At 43.3% G+C, this 20712-nt stretch overlaps 1 protein-coding gene across 1 annotated transcript; it reads right to left on the bottom strand.

Annotated features, from left to right (window-relative positions):
- Positions 1-12223: 12223 nt before the first annotated feature.
- Positions 12224-17480, bottom strand: LOC139464704 (uncharacterized). The gene is made up of 2 exons (XM_071246220.1): positions 16197-17480; positions 12224-13201 (listed from the first exon to the last, which is right to left on the bottom strand). Exons 1-2 carry the CDS (start codon positions 17478-17480, stop codon positions 12224-12226), a joined length of 2262 nt encoding a protein of 753 aa, XP_071102321.1.
- Positions 17481-20712: the final 3232 nt, after the last annotated feature.

Here is a 20712-nt window from a genome sequence, read left to right as displayed (position 1 = left end):
AATGATAAATGTGCTGAACTGGGTCGTTGATTGATAAATGTTCTAAACTGTGCCGGTGATTGATAAATTTTCTCAACTGGGTCGGTGAATGATAAATGTGCTCAATTTGTCGGTGAATGGTAAATGTGCTCAATTGGGTCGGTAAATGATAACTGTGCTCAACTGGGCCGGTGATTGATAAATGTGTTCAACTGGGATATTTTATAACCCGTGTCGCCAAATATCGCACGTGCGAAAGGCACAGACAACATTTTTCACATGCAGCTAAAGTTCTTGATCATCTTTTTGAATACGAGTACGGTTATCAAAACAATGTTGCTTAAACATGAGGTGCCTGTGTTCTATGAATGTTGACTATGGTTTAACGAAGTTCGTAGCCCGAGTGCTTAGGCTTTGATCAGTCTATTTCCACAATAAAAACATTTGTCTCGGTCCACGTGCTCTAACCTTATTTATTGGGGATGAAGATCAGCCTGAATGACTGAAGCTTCAGTAAAATCTCCACGTTTTGATGACAAGGTGTTCGTTATTCAATATCATCTCAATTCACCATTTGGAAAACAAGTGAGTGAGTGAGTTTGGTTTAACGACGCTTTTAACAGTATTCCAGTTATATCAAGGCATGTCAGCTTAATGTCAGAGGAAAGTCTGAAGTGATGCAGGTCTCAGACGTTTACCACATCGGTGAAACCCACGAGCCCAGGTATGGTGCTGACAAACCTTGAAACATAATCGGGGCGAACCGAGATTCGAACCCACAATCATAGGTTTCCGGCGTGCCCAAGGGACGCAACTCTGCCCAGCGAATCGCTGCGCCTTAGACGACTGGGCCACCAGTGCCCCCTGAAAATATAGAAGTGAAGTAGATGGTATTTAACTGCTTTTCAAAAGCTTCCATCCTACAACACGCCAGAATAATTAAACTGGCGACATGTCAGTTTATTCCACTGTTGAGCCCCCTTCGTTATTTCACTCTTGGCATTCCTTTTGTTTATTCCCTGTCCCTGTTGTACATTCCATTATTGGCGTCTCCTTAGTTTATTCTTATATCGTTCTTCACGCCCCCTTAAGTTAATCCACTCTTGACATCCATTCTTGACGGACAACCCGTCTTTGGTGTCAGCCATAGTGTGATCAGCAGGGCATGGAATCAATACCAGACGTTTGGATCAGCTACCCAGCAGGTGGTCGACATGCATGTGGTCGTCAGTGTTCCTCCACACAACGGGAAGACAGGTTTCTCTTGATTGCAGCAAGAAATCATCACCTCGTCACTGCCACCACACTCAGAAATGACCAGAGGAACACCAGTGGCGTTAACCTTACCACTCAGACAGTGCGTAATCGTTTCCGATAGGCTGGTCTCTGGTGATGGAAGGCATGCATTCGTATCCCACTGACGCAGCATCACATGAAGACACTTTTGGATAGGGCTGACCAATTGGACAGACCGGACTTGGCTCCAGTACTTTCCAATGATGAATCGAAATACTGTCTAGACTTCATAGATAGTCGTGCCGTACTCTGGCATAGACAAGGAGATTTCCGATTTCAGAATTCCAACGTTACAGAACATGCCCACTGTGGAGAGGGTTCAGTCATGATTTGGGTTGGGATCAGTGGAGCTCCAAGAACTCATCTTCCCGAGGCAAGAGAGTTAACTGACTACAAATGTCCAGTTTCCACCCTTGCCGAACTAGACTGGAATTCCTGGGCTCGATCGTAGCGCCACCAGTGGCTATTACGAGTTATGTCCCTTTTATTTCTCTCATATTTACCAATTAGATGCTACCTCACGTATCACTTTCATTTGTTTCAAACAAAATGGCGGCGCCATGTCAAGATAATCTGATCGATAATCAGTATCTATATTGTGATAAAACGGGTCTTGAAAAGATTTGGAAAATATCTGTTGACAACGAGTTGACGGTGCACATGCTTTACAAATCCTGCAGTCGACCGAAATCTGCATGACAATTTACGAACCGGATTTCGATTCCGTTGCGCGATTTTTATTGGACCATGCCAAAACTCGTTAGTCCAGCCAACATCTAACTCCATAATACCAGCCAAGTTCGGCAAGGGTGGAAACTGAGCTTTTATAGTCAGTTAACTCTCTTGCCTCAGGAAGATGCAAGAACCAATCCCTGTGTCCTACAGCGGGTCAAGGTGACAGGATGGCATTCTGGATGTGTACGTGAGATCGTGTGCTGGTGCAATCGGACCGGACTTCATCCTCATAGACGATGACACACGACCTCGTCGCACCAGGGTCATTGATGTCTATTCAGAGCAGGAGACCATAGCAGGAGGCATCGAGTGGCCAGCCCGGCCAGCTCATCCCTATCGAACACGTGTGGAACTAGCTGCAGATCCCCCTCTGAGGGCGTCCTGTCCTTCCGGAAACACTACAGGAATTCGGCAATGCTCATACTGAAGAGTGGAACAACTCGATGTGAGTCACGCGGTAGTTTGTGGCAATATCAACTTGCCATGTATACCATTTCTCCAGGAGCAAGCTACTGTATGCAATTTGTGTTGACCAAATGTATTTGAAACCTTGATGATGTCCTGACATATTCAGAAAAAAACCTACTGGCAACGAGGAATTTAACACGGATTATTGGTCTACTCATATATATATATGAAACATTATATGAAACAGAACACGTGTGAGTGAGTGAGAGAGAGAGAGTTTTCACGGTGCCTCTTGCAATTGTGTCATCAATGCTCTTATACACCGCAAACATCACCACTCTCCAGTCCTTCCTTCACAGGCTCCAACTGCAACATCACATATCTCCAGAACTACAGCTTCAAGCGCTCCTCCTCCTCGTCGTCCCTGTCAGACACGGCTATAACATATGCTGGATGTCATGCCCTCGAAGGCATAATGAGCACCAGATACGTCATTGTCTTGAATAACTGTGACAACGATGGGAACAATGACGTCAAAGGCACCACGAGCCCAGGAAGATGCCAGATAACGTCTTCCTCAATCACGTGCACAGGCCTGACCACGTTCCAGGGCCTAGTGTCCACGTCAGCGACATCAGTGACAATAACCAACTCCATCAACTGTTTTTATTTATAGGTTGAACAAACAAAAAACAAACAACTGCACAACCAATAAGCGAAACATCTAGCAACATCTTAATAAAACAGGACGAAAACAATAAAAGTAAATTAAATATTGAAAAACTTCAGTAAATTAGCTAAAATTAATCGAAAAACAATCCTAAGATATTCACAATATAATGTTAAACACACTTCCAGAAGTATTTCAAGTCTCAGTGACCAAAATGATGTCTGATGCAACTCCTTATTTTGACTTGTGCCATATATTCCCGTTATTTTTGCAGGTGAACACTTGACATGCCTTTGCGTGTGTTTGTGTCGGATGTCACCGGTGGAGCAGCATTTCTCGAATACATAGTTATCATCTCTATTTGATACTAATGCATAGACGCGTGCACATGATATAGTTGGAATTGAAAAATCGACTGAACTTTTAGCGGCGATTTCTATCATTATAGAATGGGTTTTGTCGCTTTTATTTTGTCTTTGTTATTTTTGCAGAGAGTTCTTGTTGATTATGGAAATGGTTAATCATCAATAACTTATTCTGTGGTCAACACCAACAGACCCGTGAAGATCCGGGTTAGAATAGGTCGTCAGAGGCGTTAGAGGCGCCTAACGGGATCGAGAGTTCAGGCTCGTTCACTTGGTTGATGCATGTCATCGTATCCCAATGGCGTGGATCGATGCTCATGATGTCAGTCACTTGACTGTCTTGTCCAGACTCGATTATTTACAGGCCTTCTTCATACAGCTGGAATATTGCTGAGTGTTGCGTTAAACAACAAACAAACAAACACATAACACAAACAACGTTTATACGGTAGTCTGTAGTAAGCAGTGACACCTTTATCGTGGATGTTTGTAGTCAACACTAACAGTGTTATTACAGTAGGTTATCACTGACAGCTTTATAGGGGTGGTCTGTAGTAGGCAGTGACACCTGTATCGTGGATGTTTGTAGTCAACACTAGCAGTGTTATTACAGTAGGTTATCACTGACAGCTTTATAGGGGTGGTCTGTAGTAAGCTGTGACACCTTTATCGTGGATGTTTGTAGTCAACACTAGCAGTGTTATTACAGTAGGTTATCCCTGACAGCTTTATAGGGGTGGCCTGTAGTAAGCAGTGACACCTGTATCGTGGATGTTTGTAGTCAACACTAGCAGTGTTATTACAGTAGGTTATCCCTGACAGCTTTATAGGGGTGGCCTGTAGTAAGCTGTGACACCTGTATCGTGGATGTTTGTAGTCAACACTAGCAGTGTTATTACGGTAGGTTATCCCTGACAGCTTTATAGGGGTGGTCTGTAGGAAGCTGTGACACCTTTATCGTGGATGTTTGTAGTCAACACTAGCAGTGTTATTACGGTAGGTTATCCCTGACAGCTTTATAGTGATGGTCTGTAGCAAACAGTGACACCTGGGCCCACTTGCACAAAGCGATCTTAGCGCTAAGATGATCTTAACTCCCATACTTTAACATAGGCTTACGATGGTCTTAGCGCTAAGATCGCTTTGTGCAAGTTGGCCCTTTATCGTGGATGTTTGTAGTCGACACTAGCAGTGTTATTACGGTAGGTTATCCCTGACAGCTTTATAGGGGTGGTCTGTAGTAAGCTGTGACAGCGTTAGTAACACCTTTGTGGATCAGTGTTAATTCAGTGTGGAAGCGACAAATACATTCTCCAATACAATAAAATGTACACGTATGAGTTGGTTGGAACTTATTGTTCCATTTTTCCTTCGATTAACTGATAGGGAAGGTTGATAGACGTCATCCCGACAAGTGAGTTAGTTTTAACTTTATAAACCTCCAGTGACGTCATCCTATTGTTCGCAAGTCGGGTTAAATGTCATGAACAGGGATGTTATAATATCTCGGGGATTTTATTTATACAAAATCCAACATAGTGAATGTCTCGTTAAAGTTTTAGTTCGAATGTAAACACATTGTTCATGATGCGGGATGACGTAGAGTCACATGACAAATGTTTTGTTTATATTTCGGTCGATCCAACTACCAACCTTCGTATCTGGAGCTCAGTCAGTGAACCAGTTTAGTGGAGTATAGGGGCGCTGATGAACGACTGCTTTTGAGAAACAAATCTGCTTTTGAAGTGCCTGTTCACAACAGAAGATATTTTACGCCCGTTTCCTAAGATTCACGGAACGTTAGTTTGAAAGATAAAATTGTTGATACAGGTTGTTTCTTTCTTCGGTTTATAAGTTAGACACAACACTTCCCCTCCAGATTTTAGATTTAAACCTCTCTGATTCCTACACATAACAGTACCGTATATGACGTATTAAGAGCCCTTATCGAAGAAACGCCCCAACACCAACTTCTAGACCAATCTGCAAGTAATCTTAATAAGCGCCCCCTACTAAGACTGAGAATATTCGTGACATATAACATATTTGGTACAGCAGTCGAGTTATTGGCCAGTTACTATTGTCGCAAAAGATTAGTTTCATCGACGTTTGAAATAGGTTTGTTCACTACCGCTCGAGCTCTGAAATTCGATTTGCTCAATAGGTTCTCCCTTTGTCAATATTCTAAGCGTCCGGGGATCTTATAATGGCGAATACAGTATTGCAGTTTTATCACGGCGTGTCAGCTTAATGTGGGAGAAAAACCCCGAGGTGGTGCAGGTCGTGGGGAGACCCACGAGGAGGGTCATATAAACCAAGGATCTGTACAGCGAGTTGCGGCGTCTGCTGGACGACGACTATGCCCCACACCCTCTGAACTCGGCCGGTAGGGTAGTCTAGCGGTTAAAGCGTTGGCTCAGCACACCGACGTTCCGGGTTCGAATCGGCACATACATGTAGGTACACTGTGTGAAGTCTTCTTCTCGTGTCACCCAGACTTGATTTCGCTGTAATATTTCTAGATGCGGCGTAAAATCCTAACGTAACGGAGTCACTCACTGAAGTTTCAGGAATTATATAGTTTTGTAGATATATTGGATAGTTGTTGCGTAGCTTGATGAGTATGGTGGGTATATTTCTGTCACAACAGCTGTAATAAAACATTAAGTTGTTTTTAAATCTTCCTTTTCTGCCCAGTTGATAATATATATGTTTTTATTTGAAGTATTGACCTTCCCTCATGGTTTCTAAAATATTGGAGGGAATACCTCCACCCCCACCCCCTCTCTCCCCACCCCCCATTCCTTAGTTTTCATGCTTGTGGTATGATCGGAATCGTTCTTTGGGCTCTGCGTTCAGCTGATATTTCTTGAAGAATTTCATCATGCTAAAAATAAAGCGTTTGCTGTAAGTGTTTCAGTAATTCAACAAATCTTATGAATGCAAATTGTGTTTTCATAACCCAATTTAGAAAAAATAAAAAGAAGCTAAGTTGTGTATGTTTGGGGTTGCATTCCAAAATCCTCACTAATAAGAGAGATATTTAGTTGCATTTATATTCCTTATCCTCGTTTTGTAAACTGATATCTTTACTTTGGTCAGAACCCGTGAAGATCCGGGTTAAATTTGGTCTTCCGAAAAAGAAGGATCTGGTGGTCAGACTCGCTGACTTGGTTGATGCATGTCATCGTATCCCATAACAAACAAACACAAACAACAATCAATAACTGTTGTCCAGTTGTGCAAGGGATCGCTGATTGGAAATGGACGAGTGGCTTTTCACACAGAATACATTTGGTCCCGAAACTTAAATCAAAAACAAACACAGCCTACTTCACTTCCAAATTATTTTTATTTGTCATATTGCAGACAGCTGGGTTATATAAAGAACCATGCAATTGCCTTTGGGGCATATGGAACGCAACAGAATGGACAATGTGACAAATGTCAAAATTTAGTTTTTGAGCCAAGTCATTGTTACGCATCATATGTCCATGCCCTGTTAGGTATAAGCAGTCAAATGTTTAGCCAGAAAGAATGAACGTGTGTTGACACTAAATGTATTTCATCCAAATACGTTAACGTGATCTGCTTGTCGAGCGAGGACGGAAGGACATTGACCTGGCATCCAAGTTACCTTCGTGTTCAAATCAATACACGGATCTGCTGTGAATGTTGTCACAGACATTCTTGTACGACCACATTGGGTACAGCAGCATCATTAAACTCAGATACTGTACCCAAATACTGTGCCAAAATACTGTACTTCTCTCCATCGACGATGAACCGTATCGAATTGGAGTGAAGCTTGCATGTTACGGACGGAAGGACAATGGATTGACAGATGGTATATCATAAGATCACTTGGATCTTTGCACCTTTGGATTCGGATCCACTCGGCCTATTCCGTTACCTACGTCATACCCTGGACTGCAGTGGAGGGGTGATATTTAATGATATCATTGTAAATTGCACACCCACTGATATCTTTAGTGCCCACAAAATGAGGGTGGGTGTTTAATGATTGGAAAAATATCATATGATACGCAAAAAATCTGATATCTAGCAACGTTTGTATGATGGTCAGACTGCCACCGCATTGTGTTACATCGAAGTGAAATATGGATTCCCACCAATGCTGACCAAGATGTCATATGGTGTTGAGGTGGGTCTAGTGACCTTTTGTCTTGATAAGATGACAATAAAACTTTCTATGCATGATCGAAATACCGGTGTTATTGTGTACAGTCATGTATGAAATGAAAGTGGAAGTGACTATTTTTTTAACACACTACACAAGACCAAAGAACAACACTGGTTTATATCTAGAATGATAAACACATGTTTTAATTAAGTTCTTGACAAGCAAATGGTTTTCTTCAAACACCATACTGTCAACAAATAATCACAGTGCTGCAGCGGAATGATCCCTGACCTGAAGGATTGTTGTTTACGTTAAGTGCTGAAAACGAATAATCATATCTTCCTTACGTTATTCACTTCAGGGCTTTATGGAGCAAACTAATGTGGGATAACTATTTAATAATATTAAATAAGCAACAACTCCCGATATCACTAGTTGACTGCTTTTTCTTACGATTTTACCTCATTTTGTAAAGTTAATACTGGTCTTCATCCACGGCATCCGGGTACTCTGGGTCATTTGTTCTGAGGGATGACCAGCGTACACGGATGCATCCACGGGAATTCCAGTAGAAATTGAATCGACAGATTTGAGAAAACTGTATGGTGTTGAAAGCACGTTTACAATACAAAACCTATAACATTTCACACAACTAGAAAGGTGTTTGCACGACATAAACCCGGAAGCAGACCCGTCTCCACATTTTCCCTGAATGACCCAAAATTATGCTATTGATATGTCCCATGCAATTAGCAGCCTGGTTCCATGGGTATGTTGCGCTGGCGCTACACTGACCCAGGCAATGGCTACACAATGGCCGCCTCCACTAGACGAACAAACATGGCAGACACGCCATGTATTTTCTATAGAAATCCTCTAGAACGGGTGGTTACATTTCTTTCTTAGCATTCTCATGAATGCTCATGCAATGTATATGTCACGAGAATAACGTCCATTCTCGCTTTTAGTGAAGGAAAACATTATTTAAGCTGTTAGATGAAATATCTGTGTACAAAATTATCTACAAATAAACTACTCAATTAAAGAAGTTAAGTTACATTATTGTTCAAGCAAAGGACAATCCCAGTATGATCTTGATGGTAATGAATAACATTAAATGTGCACAGAAATTGTAATATTTGAGAATAAAAGCTGGAGACATGTGTACTTTCCATTATTTATTTGTGAACTGTTTAACTAGGCGTAATGATTACCAGTACCAATGGAACCTGTCTTGACTAGGAGTACCATAGTTTTATGTTTATGACAATAGACAGATGGGAACATAATACATTTTAACAACAGCTTAGCTTTTCACCAAATATGTCTTTGATAAACTACAGCCCTTGAAAGTGTGTGTTTCAAACATAGTTTCCTATGGTTTTCTTGACAAAATCAGAGGCCACTTTCAGGACAAACTGTTTGGGTGTCTGGATCTCAAACATGGCATTGGTATCTAGTAGAATTTCATGACATAGTGATTTTCCATATCAACTAGAAAACCTGCCAATGGTGTAATTTATAATAAAGTTGTCTATAACCTCATACTGTGTCCTCAGTTGATTAATTGCCACACCAGGACTACTGTTACATTTCTATTTATCATCCTGTTAAAAAGAGAATACACATGGACGTGTATGCCACTGTACTAAATTAATTCAAAATAATGAACATATTCTTTATTATTATGCCATTCACACCCGACATTTTTACAAGCACATACATAGTTAAAAAACACTAGATTGGAATGAATCAATTATTAGATTTATTTATGATTAATTTCATTTTGTACTGAGAAAACCAATGCCCAATAGATGGCTTTTCATGAGAATAAAATCCAAAGGCCAAATGTCAGAACCAATGACAGACGCCATCATTAAATACCATTACGGAACAAAAGTGTTTAATTTTTCTAGTTATTATACTGGGCACTAACTCCTCTAAACCCGCCACTTTACAATGGGAGAAAACGGGGCATAATCGGCGACAATTGCGTAGTCAGATTTTCTAAAATAAAGATGCTAACGGTATTTCATTGACGTGGTCGTTTAATTCCACGTATTATGAATACAATTTCGTGATAACAGTGAGCTGACACGAAATATAAACGCACATAACACTGTTGAAAATGAGGTATGTGTCATTGTTTACATTTCACCGATATGACGACCACTTTCGAGCCTCGAAACAGTTTAAATAATGTTTTCCTTCACTAAAAGTAAGAATGGAAAAAATAAACCACCCGTTCTAGGCTTTTTCTAACGTATATACATGTGGTGTCCGCCATGTTTGTTCGTCTAGTGGAGGTGGCCATTGTGCAGTCATTGCCTGGGTCAGTGTAGCCAGTGGGAACCAAGCTGATGCAATTTGGTACTCTCATTGAAAAGTTATATCCACTTCCGGTTTAATGACATCATTTCCGGTTTGGGAAAACATGTCAATTGACGACCACTTTAAAACAGAAACTACTATGCCTTTCACAAGATTAATGAAAAAATTAAATGCACTTAAATGTCATTACTTCCGGTTTGGGAAAACACATGTCTAAGGCATTTGAACAGAACGTCCTATGCCTGCACTTCCGTTTGGATGCTATCACTTCCGGTTTGAGGATATACAGACCATAAGCAGTGCTACTCTAAAACAGAATGTCCCATGCCTCTATAGCTAAACTAACAATGAAACCCTTAGATTTTCATAAGAAATCTCTGCCCCCCCCCCCCCCCCCAAAAAAAAATAAAAATCGAGTTCATTTGATTGTCGAGTTCTTATGATTCTTGAAATGATTTGGTCGTTTTTATTTACATCCACTTCCGGTTTCATAATTTTGCTCCCGAGTTTAAAAAACGCATATGCAATACAAGAAATATTTATGACAGAGAGTACCAACCTCTAGATAAGATTAATGCACTTCCGGTTGCACTGATCTTGATCCTTTATTTTAGCCATAACATCCTTCACTGTTCTGAGTTGAAAACATGTGTTCTTGCACTTACAAACATCTCGGAAAAACACAGAGGGTTTGTTCAGTATACAAAGAAGCATCACAATACCTCAGGAATGACAATTCCATTGACTTTGAACTTCAATTACGGTCGCTCAAAGCCTGGCCATTTCAATGCCCTCCCAAAGGATGACATGTGCCAATCACAGTGAACACTTGAGTTATCACGAACATTATACATTTTTTGAGTGCATGACCTAGAAAGTGAATTTGAACGTCAATATCGGTGATATATATTTCAAGAACATTTCAAAGGGCAATCCAGCATATAAATCAAATACGATGTCCTTTGGTAGCATGTGTTTTTCATTAAAAATAGGCCACAGTGACCTACCACTGATGCCACAAGATTATTATCACTTGTCATACTTAGGTATTCAAACATAATAATCACTATATGCATACAACTTTAAACAAATCGGCAGAAAAGGACATTTTAGTGAAATGTGACATTGATTTTCATCAGACTATAATCCTAAGGATGACCTTGATCACTGTCATGAGTGGGCAATGTTCCAAAACGTAGCCATACATGATAGGATTTCCATGAGACGTCCACACTCCGCGTGGTTTCAAAAAGGAAGGTGGCGGGACGGCGTCACCGGTGTAGTAGGCTCAAACGACTCCCCCTACTTTTGACTCTATGGGTTGTCATTTGAACCTGGGGAGTCACTTGAGCCTCCTCCACCGACAAAACTCGAAAACAAAACACCCAAACATTCCCATTCAAACATACACTCAAGAGCGTGGCGTGTCTTGACCACACAGCCAGTGGGACAGAAGATGTTCTTGCCGTATTGTATACTTATATAAGCAAGAGAGACTTTGGTAAATATAAAATGAAAATGTTTCAAATCAAAATACGCTTAAATGCCAAATACATTTATTTTTGTAATTCTATTTTTATGTCATGAGTCATATCACATTTATGGTTTCGGGTGCTTCAGTACATAAACTGCCGGGCAAAAGAAAGTATACACCCATGTTTGATGGTGACTAAAAATGAAACAAACGTCATATAGCTGGAATATTGTTGAGTGCGGCGTTATACAATAAACAAACAAACTCACATCAGATGACTCGCACACGACGTCTCAAGGGAAAATAGGGGTCGCAATTTCACAGTGAAGCAGGTATTGTTAGTGTACACTTTCGACATGTCCGGCAGTTTATATCAATGGTGTATATTTCAGTGTATACGCTACAGCTATGTATAAGTGAGTGAGAATGGTTTAACGTCGCTTTGTGTTTCAGTTCGGTGTGGCCGCATAGTGTGAGAGAGAAGCAAGAATAAACCCACTAAATTCATCAACGAAGTGTGAAACACGAAAACAACAAACATCTTAAAAATAATCAATAAAATGTGAAACAATTAACGGTGAATAATCAAGTATGACACTTTGCTATTAGTCAATTCCTTTTAGCAAAAATAATATCAGCATGACACGCAGAAAAATAAGTATATCTAAGTCCAAGCCTTGAGCTTCAGGTGTACATGTTGTAGGGGTGGAGTCGTGGGCTTCAGGTGTACAGGTTGTGAGGGAGGAGTCTCGAGCTCCAGGTGAACATGTTGTGTTGGTGGAGGCTTGAGCTTCAGGTGTATACGTTGTGAGGGAGTAGTATCAAGCTTCAGGTGTACATGTTGTGTTGGTGGAGGCTTGAGCTTCAGGTGAACATGTTACGTGGGAGGAGTCTCGAGCTTCAGGTGTACATGTTGTGTGGGAGTTGTGGAGAGCTTCAGGTGTACATGTTGTGTTGGTGGAGGCTTGAGCTTCAGGTGTACATGTTGTGTTGGTGGAGGCTTGAGCTTCAGGTGTACATGTTGTGTGGGAGGAGGCTTGAGCTTCAGGTGTACAGGTTGTGTGGGAGTTGTGGAGAGCTTCAGGTGTACATGTTGTGTGGGTGGAGGCTTGAGATTCAGGTGTACAGGTTGTGAAGGAGGAGTCTCGAGCTTCAGGTGTACATGTTGTGTGGGAGTTGTGGAGAGCTTCAGGTGTACATGTTGTGGTTGTTGAGGCTTGAGCTGCAGGTGTACAGGTTGTGTGGGAGTTGTGGAGAGCTTCAGGTGTACAAGTTGTGTTGGGAGGAGGATTGAGCTCCAGGTGTATGGGTTGTGTTGGTGGAGGCTTGACCTTCAGGTGTACATGTTGTGTGGGAGGAGTGGACAGCTTCAGGTGTACATGGTGTGTGGGAGGAGCTGACAGCTTCAGGTGTACATTTTGTTTGGATAGAGGCTTGAGCTTCAGGTGTACAGGTTGTGTTTGTGGAGGCTTGAGCTTCAGTTGTACAGGTTGTGTTGATGGAGGCTTGAGTTTCAGGTGTACATATTGTGTGGGGATAGTATCGAGCTTCAGGTGAACATGTTGTGTTGGTGGAGGCTTGAGCTTCAGGTGTACAGATTGTGTGGGGGTAGTATCGAGCTTCAGGTGTACAGGTTGTGAAGGAGGAGTCTCGAGCTTCAGGTGAACATGTTGTGAGGGTAGAGGCTTGAGTTTCAGGTGTACACGTTGCGTGGGAGTAGTATCGAGCTTCAGGTTAACATGTTGTATTGGTGGAGGCTTGAGCTTCAGGTGTACAGGTTGTGAAGGAGGAGTCTGGAGCTTCAGGTGTACATGTTGTGTTGGTAGGCTTGAGCTTCAGGTGTACAGGTTGTGTGGGAGAAGTATCGAGCATCAGGTGTAGACGTTGGCTGGAGTGTAAGGTGTTGTGTGGAAGGGAGAAGGGTGTAGTTTCAGGTATTGTGTGGAAGGCTTAAGGCAGGAGTTTCAGGTGTGTTGGAGGCTGGGGGCTGGGGTACCAGGTGTTGAGTGGAAGGAAGCAGACTGGAGTTTCAAGGGTTGTGTGGGAGCCTGTAGTTTCAGGTGTTGTGTTGGAGGCTGGAGGTAGCATTTTTAGGTATTGAGTGTGAGGTTTGAGACTGGAGTTTCAAGGGTTGTGTGGGGGGTTGAGGATTTTGTGACAGAAACCTGATAATCGATCATTGGGTTGGAACGAAGTGGATCACACTTTCTGGGACTGCCAATTTTCACGAGTCTGGTCCCCCTTTAAATATGATTAAACAGAATGTGTGTACAATCATGTGTGAAAGCTTCGTTTACTTCCCTGTCAGCATCAGCAGAAAGAGTCTATCATGAATACTGGCCCCATGCAGTTGGAGACAGCTTGTTGGAGTGTAGCGCTGTTCATAGCCATTTAGGTGGCGACCTGTAAGAGAACAACAGATACAGGAAAATGTTCAGATGCAGCATACACATATGAAACGATGATATGAGTGTAATATTATTTGACGCAACATCAAACCCCATTTCACCTCCGTATCATAAACATCACTTTAGGAATAACACATATGCATAAAGGCCCGCATAATACAATTCTTATTCCTGATATAGGATATTTACGATACAAAAACACACTCATCTAATAATCTCTATTTAATCAGACAATATGACTGAGAAGATAACAAGGTATCCGTAATCCACCTGGAATCTCTGATTTATCAGGCAATCTATTAAGTTTATTTAAAATTTCAAACAAGATAAATCTGGACACAGGATGTATTTATTTCAGCACTAACCGAAGGCTTAAATGTTTTCTGGAATCTAAACAAGTGGATTTTCTTGGATGCCACTAAGATTTGGTGGTAAAGCGCAAATCCAAAACCAAAAAAAACCTCCTTGTATGTCAGGATGTAAAATCCCAGTTTATGATAAGGTTATATCTCAGGTTTTTATAGCCATGGGACAGAGAGATAATGTTAATGTCAGATAATCGTCATCAAAGATTTGAATAAAACTTGGTATTGGGAGGGTCGTCACTTTTCTTCAATAAATATACACAGCAATAGTCTAGTTTAGTGGGAGCTACATGCATACTGATGGTTGAGAGGGTGTCTTTTTATCAATAAATATATATAGTAATAGTCTTGTGTAGGGGCAGTTACGTGCATATTGATGGCAGAGAGGGAAGTGACTTTTTATCAATGAATATATATAGCAATAGTCTAGTGTAGGGACAGTTACGTGCATATTGATGGCAGAGAGGGAAGTGACTTTTTATCAATGAATATATATAGCAATAGTGTAGTGTAGGGGCAGTTACGTGCATATTGATGGCAGAGAGGGAAGTGACTTTTCATCAATAAATATGCATAGCAATAGTCTAGTGTAGGGGAGGTTTGTGCATATTGATGGCAGAGAGGGAAGTGACTTTTCATCAATAAATATGCATAGCAATAGTCTAGTGTAGTGGCAGTTACGTACATATTGATGGTGGAGGGGGAAGTAACTTTTCATCAATAAATATATATGCTAATAGTCTAGTGTAGGGGCTGTTACGTGCATATTGATGGTTGAGAGGAAAGTGTCTTTTCTTCAATAAATATGTGTGGCAATAGTTTAGTCTAGGGACAGTTTTGTGCATATTGATGGAGGGGCAGTTACGTGCATATTGATGGAGGGACGGTACTGCACATTGATGGAGGGGCAGTTACATGCATATTGATGGTGGAGAGGGAAGTGACTTTTCTTCAATAAATATGTGTGGCAATAGTTTAGTCTAGGGACAGTTTTGTGCATATTGATGGCAGAGAGGGAAGTGTCTTTTCTTCAAGAAATATGTATAGCAATAGTTTAGTCTAGGGACTGTTTTGTGCATATTAATGGCAGAGAGGGAAGTGTCTTTTCTTCAATAAATATGTGTAGCAAAAGTTTAGTCTAGGGACAGTTTTGTGCATATTGATTGTAGAGAGGGAAGTGACTTTTATAAAAAGAAATGCATAGCAGTAGTCTAGTGTAGGGGCAGTGCGTGCATATTGATGAAGGCGTAGTACGTGCATATTGATGGAGGGACGGTACTGCATATTGATGGAGGGGCAGTACATGCATATTGATTGAGGGGTAGTACGTGTATATTGATGGAGGGGCAGTTTTGGTATATTGATGGAGGGGCAGTACGTGCATATTGATGGAGGGGTAGTACGTGTATATTGATGGAGGGGCAGTTACGTGCATATTGATAGAGGGGCAGTACTGCATATTGATAGTGGAGAGGGAAGTGACTTTTCATCAATAAATATACATAGTAATAGTCTAGTCTAGGGGCAGTGCGTGCATATTGATGGAGGGGTAGTACGTGCATATTGATGGAGGGGTAGTACGTGTATATTGATGGAGGGGCAGTTACGTACCTATTGATGGAGGGGTAGTTACGTGCATATTGATGGAGGGGTAGTTACGTACATATTGATGGAGGGGCAGTTACGTACATATTGATGGAGGGGCAGTTACGTACATATTGATGGAGGGGCAGTTACGTACATATTGATGGAGGGGCAGTTACGTACATATTGATGGAGGGGCAGTTACGTGTATAATGATGGAGGGGTAGTTACGTACATATTGATGGAGGGGTAGTTACGTGCATATTGATGGTAGAAACTAATAGGAAGGACATAACAGTAGGTTGAAGAAGAAAGTAAAATGCAGAAGTAATTTGCAGTTAGAAACAGGATAACCCTACCTGCCCATTTCGCACTACATAACATCATTTGTCTATTTCATGTAATTTGGATCTGCATCCTGACATTTGATTACTTACCGGTCTATTACTGACGTCATCACTTGTATTGGAACTGACGTCATCCTTTGCACCGTTTGGTCTCGCCGTGTCGCCATGGTACAAAGAGCAGGTGCCAGTGAAGCCATGGTTAACTCTTCCAATATTCCCCTTCATCTCGGTTGCCTCATTCATCTGTATCGGAGTAGATCTGGCAGCCTCTCCATGGCCTTTGTCATCAAGCCTGTGGTTGATCTTTGTTGCAGTCTGGTCTTTCCCCTGTGGCAATTTGCCTCGATCGCCAGAGGGCCCCGATGAAGATCCCGATGCTAGGTGTTGACAGAAGATTTGGGAGGCAACTCGACGGTAGGATTTGAAGGCCAACAGAAACAGGGGTAGCTTGAAGACAAGGTACGCATAGTTCAGGAAATTAAGGCTGTTTTCAATAATGACGAGAAGAATGCCATTGTCACTTTTATAATTAATGTTGATGAAGTCAAAAACGAACAGGGGACAAAATGTTACAATGTAGGTGATATATACGACAAAGATGCCCTTTGCTTGACGGACATACCGCTTGTTAGCGGAGGCGGATGTGATGGAAACGTTCTCTTTCTTGCGCATGTGGAGGCATATGCGTGTGAAGGCGATAATCATCATTGCAAGTGGCAGAATGATGTTACAGCACAAATCGACAAACCAGGTATTCTGTTTAGTAACATTCCACATTATGATAGAATTACCTTCCTGAATTAAGAAGTTGTCAGCTGTTAATGCTAAAATGCTACATCCAGTGACCACGAGCCAGGATACTACTATGATGATAGTGATTACTTTTGGATTGTTGTTGACTTTGTAGAGAATAGGATTGCATATGGCTATGTGGAGGGCGAAGAGTGTCATGGCAAATGACAGTCCAGACACACAAGAAAAGACGCTAATGGCGACCCCTTGTAGAAGGATGGCCGTCTGCGGGGGATCTCTCTGAGGGTTGGTGTAAATGTTCCCATAGAAAACAAGCCATGATAGTCCCATTCCTGCGTCGGCAACAGCCTGATTCACGAGGAGGCGTCCTGAAGCTTCCATTTTTGTCGTGGCCTTGTAGATCAGCAACATCAAGACAGCGTTACCAAGTACGTTCAGAACATCACAGCATGTGAAAGTGATCTCTATGATGTGCTGAATGCTATCAAACAAATGATTAGTTTGGTTAGCGTCATGACCTTCGCATCCAGATGACATGTTAGTAGCATTGCATTCTGCGGCTATTTCCTGAGGAGGTAAAATGTCAGAGATGTTAAAACTCACGGCTGATGTGTTGTCCATGTTGGTGTGCTGTCCACTCTTCAGTGAAGTGGCGTCAACATACGCCTGTACATGGCAGCAGGTGCAGCTGACCAATGACAGACCCTGCCTTGTGTAATCAATAACTGACCAATGATAGGCTAGAGTAATGTGACCACGGAAGTCCCGATAGATTTAAACATTTCTTAGCAACAATAAGGATAATTCATTTTAGTCATACCTCTTTGCAATACCACAAAATTTAAGGTGCATGAATGGAATATTTAGCAATATACTACTTGCTATCGTGTGTCTCGTTTTCAACTAAAAGAAATTAGTTTTAAATCCAATATATTCATTCAGCCAGATCCACCATACCCGACACCCTGGTGGTGTCGGGTGTTTGGTATGGTAGTGTCGTTTATGGTGGTGTCGGGTATGGTGGTGTTGGGTGTGATGGTGTCGGGTGTGGTGGTGTTTGTGTCGGGTATGGTTGTGTCGGGTGTGGTGGTGTGAGGGTGTGGTTGTGTCAGGGAAAGGTGGTGTCTTGGTGTGGTGGTGTTGGTGTCGGGGTGTGGTGGTGTTGGTCTTGGTGTCGGGTGTGGTGGTGTCAGGGTGTGGTGGTGTCGAGGTGTGGTGGTGTCGAGGTGTGGTGGTGTTGGGTGCTGTGGTGTTGGCCGGTTTGTGTCAGGTATGGTGGTGTTTGTGTCAGGTATGGTCGTGTCGGGTGTGGCGGTGATGGATGTGATGGTGTGGGGTGTGGTGGTGTTGGGATGTTAAAGTGTAAGGTTTGGTGGTATCAGGATCTGTAGGTGTCGGGTCGTATTGGTGTTGGTGCGTGGTGTTGTTGGGTTTGGTGGTGTATGTGTGTGTTGTTGTTGGTGTGTGTTGGTGTTGGTGTGTGGTGGTGTTGGTGTGTAGCGGTGTTGGTGTGTGGTGGTGTTGGTGTGTGGCGGTGTTGGTGTGTAGCGGTGTTGGTGTGTAGCGGTGTTGGTGTGTGGCGGTGTTGGTGTGTGGCGGTGTTGGTGTGTAGCGGTGTTGGTGTGTGGCGGTGTTGGTGTGTGACTGTGTTGGTGTGTGACTGTGTTGGTGTGTAGCGGTGTTGGTGTGTGGCTGTGTTGGTGTGTGGCGGTGTTGGTGTGTGACTGTGTTGGTGTGTGACTGTGTTGGTGTGTGGTGGTGTTGGTGTGTGGCGGTGTTGGTGTGTGACTGTGTTGGTGTGTGACTGTGTTGGTGTGTGTCGGTATTGGTGTGTAGTGGTGTTGGTGTGTGGCGGTGTTGGTGTGTGGCGGTGTTGGTGTGTAGCGGTGTTGGTGTGTGGCGGTGTTGGTGTGTAGTGGTGTTGGTGTGTGGCGGTGTTGGTGTGTGGCGGTGTTGGTGTGTAGCGGTGTTGGTGTGTGGCGGTGTTGGTGTGTGACTGTGTTGGTGTGTGGCGGTGTTGGTGTGTGGTGGTGTTGGTGTGTAGTGGTGTTGGTGTGTGGTGGTGTTGGTGTGTGGCGGTGTTGGTGTGTAGCGGTGTTGGTGTGTAGTGGTGTTGGTGTGTGGCGGTGTTGGTGTGTGGCGGTGTTGGTGTGTAGCGGTGTTGGTGTGTGGTGGTGTTGGTGTGTGGCGGTGTTGGTGTGTAGCGGTGTTGGTGTGTAGTGGTGTTGGTGTGTGGCGGTGTTGGTGTGTGGCGGTGTTGGTGTGTAGCGGTGTTGGTGTGTGGCGGTGTTGGTGTGTGACTGTGTTGGTGTGTGACTGTGTTGGTGTGTAGCGGTGTTGGTGTGTGGCTGTGTTGGTGTGTGGCGGTGTTGGTGTGTGACTGTGTTGGTGTGTGACTGTGTTGGTGTGTGGTGGTGTTGGTGTGTGGCGGTGTTGGTGTGTGACTGTGTTGGTGTGTGACTGTGTTGGTGTGTGGCGGTATTGGTGTGTAGTGGTGTTGGTGTGTAGTGGTGTTGGTGTGTGGTGGTGTTGGTGTGTAGTGGTGTTGGTGTGTGGTGGTGTTGGTGTGTAGTGGTGTTGGTGTGTAGTGGTGTTGGTGTGTGGTGGTGCGTGGTGGTGTTGGTGTGTAGTCGTGTTGGTGTGTAGTGGTGTTGGTGTGTGGTGGTGCGTGGTGGTGTTGGTGTGTAGTGGTGTTGGTGTGTGGTGGTGTTGGTGTGTGATGGTGTTGGTGTGTAGTGGTGTTGGTGTGTGGTTGTGTTTGGTTTGGTGGTGTTGGTGCGTGGTGGTGTTGGTGTGTAGTGGTGTTGGTGTGTAGTGGTGTTGGTGTGTGGTTGTGTTGGGTTTGGTGGTGTTGGTGTGTGATGGTGTTGGTGTGTAGTGGTGTTGGTGTGTAGTGGTGTTTGGTTTGGTGGTGTTGGTGCGTGGTGGTGTTGGTGTGTAGTGGTGTTGGTGTGTGGTGGTGTTGGTGTGTAGTGGTGTTGGGTTTGGTGGTGTTGGTGTGTGGTGGTGTTGGTGTGTGGTGGTGTTGGTGAGTAGTGGTGTTGGGTTTGGTGGTGTTTGGTTTGGTGGTGTTGGTGTGTAGTGGTGTTGGTGTGTAGTGGTGTTGGTGTGTGGTGGTGTTGGTGTGTAGTGGTGTTGGTGTGTGGTGGTGTTGGTGTGTGGTGGTGTTGGTGTGTAGTGGTGTTGGTGTGTGGTGGTGTTTGGTTTGGTGGTGTTGGTGTGTAGTGGTGTTGGTGTGTGGTGGTGTTGGTGTGTAGTGGTGTTGGTGTGTGGTGGTGTTGGTGTGTAGTGGTGTTGGTGTGTAGTGGTGTTGGTGTGTGGTGGTGTTGGTGTGTAGTGGTGTTGGTGTGTCGTAGTGTTGGTGTGTCGTGGCGTTGGTGTGTGGTGGTGTTTGGTTTGGTGGTGAGGGGTTTGGTGTTGTTGGGTTTAGTGTTGTTGGTGTGTGGTGGTTTTGGGTTTGGTGGTGTTGGGTTTGGTGGTGTTGGTGTGTGGTTGTGTTGGATTGTGGTGGTGTTGGGGTTTGGTGGTGTTTGATTGTGGTGGTGTTGTGGTGTACTGTTGGTGATGGTGTGTGGTGTTTTTAGGGTGTGGTTATGTTGAAGTTTGGTGGTGTCGGAGTGTGATGGCGTAGGGTGTGATGCTGTGGGAGGGTTTTGTCGGTTTGTAGTGTTCTTTGAATGCGGTGGTTCTGGAGTGTGATGATGTCGGGTGTGATGGTGTTGAGGTGTTGTGTCGGGTGTGGTGGTACGATTGTGTTGGGGTATGGTGGTTTTTGAGTGTGGTGGTGTTGTGGTGTGTTTTTGGAGTGTTTTGGTGTCATGTGTGGTGGTTTTTGAGTGTGATAGTCTAAAGT

Source organism: Haliotis cracherodii, unplaced genomic scaffold, assembly GCF_022045235.1.
Source record: "Haliotis cracherodii isolate W230 unplaced genomic scaffold, xgHalCrac1.p SCAF_17, whole genome shotgun sequence".
Lineage (NCBI taxonomy): Eukaryota > Metazoa > Mollusca > Gastropoda > Lepetellida > Haliotidae > Haliotis > Haliotis cracherodii.
The sequence above is the reverse complement of the archived record's forward strand: the minus strand, read 5'-3'. Positions and strand labels throughout refer to the sequence as shown.

What these genes read in the sequence shown, in the direction of transcription:
- LOC139464704 (XM_071246220.1), bottom strand. Translation starts at nt 17,480, where the DNA reads ATGGACAACACATCAGCCGTGAGTTTTAACATCTCTGACATTTTACCT. An exon ending in ATGACGTCAGTAATAGACCG is followed by an intron (nt 13,202 to 16,196) that starts GTAAGTAATCAA and finishes GTACACCTGAAG; the next exon opens with CTCCAGACTCCTCCTTCACA.